Below are 8,785 nucleotides of genomic sequence, written 5' to 3' on the forward strand. Positions count from 1 at the left end.
CTGTTCCAATCTCCACGGGAAGAGGAAAATCAGGTAAAGAAGGACACAGCATGAATAAAGGCTTGTCCATGGGTGGACAGCACAGGGGGAGTGTGCTAATACTGGTGACCAGAGCAGTGCCTAACACACTTAGGAAATGGAGGTGTGGTCAGTACCTGACAACTGTGATGTTTGTACTCTAATATCAGGAGACTGAGCAACAAACTGGAGGAACTTGAATTACTGGCGCAGAACACAAAGCAGGATGCAAGAGGGATACAGAAAACAACAGGTCTGAGGGGAACTGAAGTACTGAAGGGCACGCACTGTTCAAGAACAACGGAAATATAAGACAAGGGGGCATGGTAGTATGGAAGTCTATCACCTGAGTAACATACAGAGAAATAAGGGAGAGCATGGATTAAACACAGTCAGTTTTGGTCAAAATCACCCTGGAGCCAGATAGTTTAAAAAAATAAATAAAAAAGCTGTACTGGAAACGTGCTGCCAAGACACAAGGTCAGATCTGCATGTGGTTGGAGATCTCTGTGAAGTTGTTAGAGAGAGGAAATAATACCAGAAACACTAACTTCTTACAGATAAAGTGAAGAGCAAATGCTACTAGTAGTGATAGAGCTCAGATATTTATTAACCACACAGTCACTGAACAAACAAGACAAGGATACTATTTCAGGCTTGGTTTGAACAGTAATGAAGATACTGTCAAAGAGCTGGCTACTTAAGACACTAAAATCCTTTGCTTGAATGGCCACAAGCTAGTTCAGTTTATATTTAAATGGAAAGATAAACCAAAGCAGAGCTGTAACTCAGGTTGCCTATTCCAAAAGGGCAACCTAATAACATGAGAGAAAGATTCAGTGAAGTTAGCTGGACTGAGAAGGGAAAGCATTTGAATATGGATGAGGCCTGGAATTTCTTTAAGTCAAAGGTGCTAAAAACTAGATCAGGATCTGTATACCAATCAAAGAGAGTGGAGGACATGTAGGAAAGGGCACCCAATTGAGCTAAAAAGGGTCCGTCAGCAAAGCAAGCCACATCTCTGAGGCCAAGAACTGCAGGGATACAGATTCTGATGGGATCAAATCAAAATGACCAAAGGCTAAACATTTGCAAGAGATATCCAAACAAATGGCAAAAGGTTCTTCAGCTGTATAAATACAGGCTCACTGCTTTCCTTATTGTTTTTCGCAGCACGGCCGAATTAGGGCATGAATGGTCCAGAAACAGCCCAAGAACTAGCTGAATACTCCACCTAAGTTCTGATGAGAGCTAAAAAAGACTGGCATGTGGGAACTCAGGTCCTGTAGCAAATATTTTAGAGAGAGACTCGAGTCAGAGGTGAGGACAGAAAAGGTAATGCATATGCAGTATTTATGCACTACCTTTTCTGTCCTTACTTCTGACTCAAGCAGGTACAGGGTAGATCTGGGCAGCTAGAGATTTACCTGATCTTGAGAGTATCAGAAAGCTTAAGAGGCTTTCAACAAAAGTGAGGTGTGAAGTGATAGATTAGCTAAGCAGACAAGTGCAGGCTCAAGCTTGTCCCTGCCTGACCCATCTCCCAACCTTCTGGCCTAGTCCCTCTGCAAGGAGGTAAGCACTGTTACATATAAAGTCATTTTGAAATTGGGTGTCACTCCATTCAAAAGAGTGCTGGACAGGTGCCTTGAGACCAGTGAGGGGAGCCTCAAATCCAAAAAAGTTGAGAACCACTGACCTAGATAATAACTAGTTAAGAAAGTTATAGCTAAGAGTTAAAAATGGAGCTTAGTAGAAGAACTGTAAGACTGATAAGCAACTGGCTATCAAGCAAACAGCCACAGGCAGTGTTTAAACAGAGAAGTTATCAGGCTGGAGGGAGGTCAGTGGCTAAGCTCCTCAAGAAATGGCCATAGCACTAAACTTATTTAACACTTTCATTAATGGCTGGCACAAAAGAAGGGATTGTGTTATCTGCTATTGGCAAATCCAAACAGCCAAGCAGGTATTGTCAATGCAGAGGCAGATGTGAGTATCATACAGAAAAAATGGATGCGCTTTAGGAGTAACAGAAACAGGATCAAATTCAATAGCACAGAGAGCAAGTCATGCATTGGGCACTAATCACAAGCTTCTTATTCCCTAGGATTCCTCCATTGGAAAGCTGAATGAAAAGTACTAGGAGACTGCACCACCAGTGTTAGGCAGCTGTGGAGAAGGTAAATACCAACCTGTGATACACTTCAGGAGAGAGACTTGTAGCACAGAGACAGAAGTACTGATACACTGGTGAGAAACCAGTACGATCTCATCAGAAATGCCATGTATGGGTGATCGGGGGATAGAGAGTTTCTTACGAGGCTTGTACAACCTAGCAAAACAAAGGCTGAGATGAGATATAATGGTCTAGAATACACTGGAGGAGCAATAATAGAGAGGGAAAAGAGCTATTTAAATGAAAGGACAACACTGGCATGAGAAAAAATGGGCATGATCAACTGTCAGACAGAAACTTGAAACTGGAAGCTGAAAGAAGTTTTCTAACCATGAGGGCAGTAAGGGGCTGGTCAGCCTTTCAGTTGAAGCAGGGCAAGGAGCCAAACTACAGTTAAGATGCACCTTGATCCATGTATGAAAAGGAAAAGCAGAGTTTCACATGGGATCTGAGTGAAGCATGAGATGATCCCTGGAAATCAGTTTGAGACAGCATCCCAAAGAAAAGTGGCAGCATGGTGACACCTGAGGAAGAGACAGAAAGAGGTGACATGCCATCCTGGGATCAGTCCACCCCATTGTGCATGTTCCAGTGTTGCCTACAGGCCTCAGGGGTGCCACACAGGCTTGCAGTAATGAGACTGTGTCTGCCCCAAAAACCTCCCAGTCTGCACTACAGGATGCAGCAAGCAGAAGAAACAGAGTACTTGGTGAAGTTTATCCTTCCCCCTCCCTTCCCCTCACCCCTGCCCCCAGGGTTTAGGAAGAAAGAAAGCTGGTGGTTGTGGGTGGCTAGATAAACAGTGCTGCTGCTAGGGATGGGTATTACTCTGGTCTTGGTGCTCCCCGATGGGCGGCTTGCTCCATCTTTTATAGCACCTACTTGTGTCCTTGATTTTTGTAAAGGGCAGAGTTGCCTTGTGTCTGTGCTGTCAGCAAGCCCAACCCTTCCTTCAAGAGTGGAGCATGTAGCAGGCAAACTGGGATACGCTCAGGCTTTTTAGTCCTAGTCTAGGCCTTCCTGGAACTAAGTGACAAAACTGAACAGAGTGCCTTCTGTGGCCCTGGGAGACAGGAGTGCTGTGACTGGGCACTAGCGGAGCAAAGCACAACGGTCCCCATTAAATTAAAGAACGTGCTTGGCACAGTGCCAGGGGATTGGATAATTTGGGATGAGAAAAAATTATAAAAGTGATGGATAAATAAAGGAACGTGTATATCATGCAGTGACCCTGGGAAGACAGACATAGCTGCTGGGTCCCTGCTTGAACAGCTGGGAACCAGAAACCAAGATCTCACATGCCCAGTGGAGGACGTGAGGCCTGGTACCCCTGATGGTCAGCACTGTAACGTCCAAGAAGCCACTTGCCAGGTCGTATTATGGGGAGGAAACCTGTAATATTGCCTAGGGGTTACTACTAAAGTTCACTTGATACCACATCAGATGAGTTGCCATATCAATCCTTGCGGGGGGGGGGGCTCTGGCAAAAATAATTCTATTGGTAACAGAGCAGATGGGCAGTCCTGAATGACAGGAACTTCTAGGGCTTTCCCATCTCTAGCTGTGTTGATATGACACATCACTATCACTTTAAAACGTGCCCCCTCAATCACCAAGAGATCTTTCTTAGCATAGTACTTACCGTCTGCAAACATCCAGCAAAAACAGTGAATCCCTTTGCATGAAGCTGCTTTGCCAAGGCATGTCCAAACCCCTTGTCGCAGCCCGTTATTAGCACCGCCTTTCCTTCAACCTGTGCAGGGGAAGACAACGGTATATGGAGAGTGGATACTTACTGTAATACCTTGGCCTTTTGCAGTGCCACAGAAGCCCATTAAAATACAAAGATATCAGACTGCATATTTCTAGGAGAGATATTGGCTATGATCTGGGATGACCAAACCGGGGCCATTTCAAAGACCTAACTTTCAATTCTCCCATGCCTTGCACCCTGCACCCTGGGTGTAAAGTTTTACCAGGACCCAAATTCTCCACTCCCTGACACCAACAGCAGTATTTTGCAGCCAGTGAGCACAGGTATAAACAACGCCCACACGTGCAAGGCACAGAAGGTGTGCCTGTAGTCTCCTGCTGAGTTTACATCAGGCTAACCCCATCAACTTCAATGGACTTGCTACTGGTTTATGCCAGTATCAGGGAGATCAGAACTTGGAGACCCTTGTCCAGAAATGCCAGGATTCTTCCACTGAATCAGCACTGGAAAGGACCGCAAAGGTCCTTTCATTTAGTCCAACAGGTAATACACTTTATAAACTGGATTGTGGGTGTGAGAGCAGGAATGGCACAGAGGGGACATGCTATCACTACAGCGCAGACTTACCCTAACATTTGACAAATGAGGTGTCAACTCACCCAGTGGGCTGGTCCCTGCAGCAGGATAGAGCACTGAACTAGAACCTAGGGAAACCTGGGTTTTAATTGCTGCTTTGCCCCTTCCCTTGGGGGTGACTGCAGACCACCTGCCACACCTGTCTGAGCATCAGCATTCCTGCCCAAATGTTGAGGAGCATTGCTCCCCATAGGACTGATGTGTGTATGTGTAAACAGCAAAACGCAAAACTGAAGTAACACAAAGAAGACCTAATTACAAAAATGAGCCTACATATAGAACATCTAGGGCTACGTGAAGTCTGACTCGTATTCAAAGTGAAAACAAATGGCTAATTATTGCTGCAGTTGATTATTTTTTCATTGCATGTAAGCTGCAAAAGTCTAAAATGTAGAAGCAGCTGGATTTGCTGATCCCTAGAACAGCTGAGCCAAAATTAGTTTTAGAAAGTTCAAAATATCTAGGTTTCCCCATGAACTAGTTTAAAAATTTTGTATTTGCCCTGGAAGACACATCTCAAGTCAGCTGCAGCTAACTGATACTGCCTCATGCACCTGGAACATCAGGCAGAACTTGTGCTGCTCTCTTTGAAGTGCCAGCAGCCTAACATAGCAGCACTTCAAAGGGATATTATTAATTTTATACCAGTACAGAGACACTGGGGAAAAGAGCATAAAGTACATTCAAATGATAGAGAAGAATTGCTCTTACTTGTATACCTGTGACTTTTTGTGGTCTTTTCTGCATCTGTCCCCTATATGTGGAATATTTTCCATGCTCTATCCTTTCAGAGTTATTTAATGGGGCATGTAGAAATACAGAATGTGTATTACCAGGTCTTTATGAAACACTGCAAATATCACATAGTACTGCATAAATGTTCAGCCTGCCCTCTTAGCAGTATTGTCTCTTTATGGGTAACCAGAAGCCCTAAGGATAACCATCGAGTCCTGGGGGCTGGACTCGATGATCTTCCGAGGTCCCTTCCAGCCCTAATGTCTATGAAATCTAAACAAGCCATCCCATGCTCTAAACCTTAGGTAATACTCCCTTTCTTTGATGAAGAACTCCCTTTTGCCCCCATTTCATTCTCTCAAGTAGGGTAGTTCTGCAGCAAGAAACTTCAACAGCTAATTGAGCCAGTGGGACACCTAGCCAGTGCTCTCTAGCTCTGCAGACTGAAGCTGCGACTATACAGCTGTGCTCTCTGTCAGCAAGTGATGCTAGACAATACAGCCCTAGGGAAAGCAGTAAGGACGTTACAGCCACTATGGCTGGAGAGGGGCTTTCAGTCACTGTTCTTGGTCTCCTGTCCAAGAAGCAGTTTCTAGAATACAAGTGTCCCGCACCCTGTCGACCTGTTCCACCACCTGTCCCAGATAAAATACAGCCAGTTGCTCATGTGCCTATTTTTTCTTTTTGCTGATAGATGTAGAAGTACAATGGCAACACAGGTGGTGGCAGTAAGGATCAGACCATAGCTAATGTCCAGGTTCAGAACAAGCAGAGTAGATACTGGTGATCAAATAGACTATGTCCATCCTCCACCTACAGTGAACGTTGTTGCTTGTGCAAGAGTGATGATCTGAAGTTCTGACTGGGCTCAAAGCAAAGTGCAGATACAAACAACCTACCATCTGAAGGACAAAAGGGAGATGTAAATTAAACACACAAGGATGACTCTGATCTTGTTTGCACTGATTCAGACCAATGTGAGGCTGAAGCTGGCCAGTGTACAAGTGAGACCATGGAGCTAATCCTGGCCATCTCTACCCACCACCAGACACCAAACCCTTGATATCCTCTTCTCTGCAGAAAGAGGTGCCGCTTTAGATCTTCATCACTGCCCTTGGGCTCTCTAGTCTGAAAACAGGTCAGTTCCCAAAGATACAGTAACTCAACAGCCTTTTGGAGCTGTGCAAAAGGAACAAGAATCAGCACAGTCAACGGGACTCAGCTCCCTTATCAGCAGATCCAAGAAGAGCCAGGCTCAGCTGAGTAAAATAAGGGAAGATCTATTTGAAGATGACTGGACTGCATGTGAGTTTGATTCAGCAGCTCTTGGAGCTAGGCAGCTGCGTGGCACCATGGAGGGGAAGGGAAGTGGGGAGAAAGAAAGCAAGGCAAAGCACTCAGATATGGCTCTTATCTGTGTGAAGACTGGCAGAAATGCAGGAAGTTGCATGCAACAGAAACAGCTTGCCGATACCATCTGCCACACCCCTACTCACTAGTAATGAACGATTGATTACAAGCAGCTCCCTTGTAGGCAGTAGCTGCAGAGCTGAGTCCTACAGGCATTGTCAGTTTAGTAGGTGTCCCGCTGGAGGAATCTCTAGTATGTCTGGTGCATGCATATGTCCAGAGCAAGAGGGAAAGCAAGACCAAGAGCAAGAGCAAGGCCAGAGTTGCAGAGGAGAGACAACACCATCAGAGGAAGTGGAGGTGCCATCCTTAAATTCCTGGATGCTGAAGGGAGGGGGACTGTCCTGAACCCATGTGGTATGGAAGAGCTATTGCCCAACAGGTCTCTTCCTTCTTGGCTCCTGTACTTCTGCAAGGGGCACTCCCTGACCCATGATATGACAAAATAAATTGTTCTTTATGTAATGAGAAGTGGAAAATAAGAGAGGGTGATGCCTGCTACGGCATGTTGTTCTCCTCAGCTTTGGACAAACTGCACATCAGGGTCTCTGCTTTCAGGTGAGAAGAGCTAGGGGACCATTGCCCATGCACCAATAGGCTTGTGGCTTGAAGAATTGCTTGTATTATTTGGGAAAGCCATGGGGAGGGGAGGATACCTGACGTTTGATACCTGGCTCTGCCCCCAGCTCATCATGGGACCATGAGTGAGTCTTTTCACTGCTCTGCTCCTCAGCTCCTTCTGGGTAGAATGGAGGTAAGAGCTCTCCCTAGCTCACAGGCCTCTTGTGAGCATAAGAAATGCACTACTGGCTTGGAGGTGTTCACATGCCTCAGTGATGCAGACTAAGTGCTTGGGAAGATGTGCTGTAGTCCTGGCAGATCTCAGAGAGGTCACAGAGAGAAACCATAAATGACCTTTCTTAAAAACAGGGTCTGATTAGCTTTAAAATAAGTTGTGATTTTCACAGAACACACAGTCAAAACTAGACTCTCTTACTGCAACAGAAGCAAAGTTCAGTGAAGCCAAGCAATTTGGAAACCTACCCAGACTTGTCTAGACTCGCTGTTGTTCCCTCTCTCCCTTGTTTTTCAGGGTCCTTCCCCTTTGAACCCATCCTTGACTATCTCGTTATCTCAGAGTGGAGATGCATTTTCAGTTCAAAACAAGCAGTTATGATACTGAACTTTGCCTGTTCCAACACCAAACCCTTATTTCTACACTGCCTTACCACGCTCTTAAGCTTTGGGACCCCAGGAAGGGATTGCTCCAAGTGTACCAAAGAGATGAAGTGATTTCATAATCGTATAAAAGCATTCAGTTTATGGCTACTGAGAAAAGCATCCAGTCCTTGGTAACACTGCTCTGCTGAACAGCCCAGCCCGCCTCTGACCTATGGGTTTTCCTAACGCCTTGATGTTGTGAATTGCTTAGTGAAGATGTGCTGCTAGTCTGTGAAGTCTCTGTGTAGAAGCAGGCCTGCTTTCTGTGCAAGGCAGATCAGATCTGGGAGGGCCTACACAACAACAGCAAGGGGAGGGGTGTCTGGACACTGTACAGCAGTGCATGGGCCTGCATGTACATGCAGCAGAAAGCCAGAGCTAGGAACTCCTGGCAGCACAGGTCAAGCCCATTTATGACTCTTTCATAATCTTTGCAAGCAGCAAGGATGTAACTTGCTGAAATAACACAAAGCCTACTGGTCTTCACAGAGAAATCACCAGCTTGAACTGGTGCTTCGGTCCAGCTAATCAGCATCCTGCTTGGCTGCATCAGAGGACAGGGTAAGAACCCCAGCAGAGCAGATGCAAGATGCTCTGCTCCATGTTCAGGTTCCTGCTCATCTCCTGGGCTCCAAGAAATGAGGTCTGACATCCTCTTCACAACTTCTATCACCCACAATGATAAGTGTGGGTGCTCTCAATGTGCAGGTCAGTGTTCTGCTCCCTTCTAAGCGTGAAGGCTTTGGCCTCCACAACTCTCCCCCTTGTAGCTGGTTTCATGCACAGAGGTCTCAAGAGTAACCATAGGGTGATGTCTCAGGAGTCGCTTCACTGTTGGGGTGTGTGACTGGAGGTGGGCAGGGCATCCCTCCCCG

At 45.9% G+C, this 8,785-nt stretch overlaps 1 protein-coding gene across 3 annotated transcripts in view; it reads right to left on the minus strand.

The window, feature by feature from the left end:
* Window positions 1-8,785, minus strand: part of LOC149863299 (D-beta-hydroxybutyrate dehydrogenase, mitochondrial-like) — a 29,488-nt gene that overhangs the window by 18,275 nt on the left and 2,428 nt on the right. For 2 of the 3 annotated variants that reach the window (XM_090053606.1, XM_090053608.1), the window contains exon 2: window positions 3,837-3,947. The exons of the other annotated variant lie outside the window; for it this stretch is intronic. In XM_090053606.1, the coding sequence (XP_089909732.1) occupies window positions 3,837-3,947 (111 nt within the window). The remainder of the gene's footprint in view (window positions 1-3,836; window positions 3,948-8,785) is intronic. 3 annotated transcript variants of the gene reach the window in all.

The sequence above is a fragment of the Crocodylus siamensis genome, chromosome 6 (genome assembly GCF_052110815.1).
Source record: "Crocodylus siamensis isolate JL-2025a chromosome 6, ASM5211081v1, whole genome shotgun sequence".
Taxonomy (NCBI): domain Eukaryota; kingdom Metazoa; phylum Chordata; order Crocodylia; family Crocodylidae; genus Crocodylus; species Crocodylus siamensis.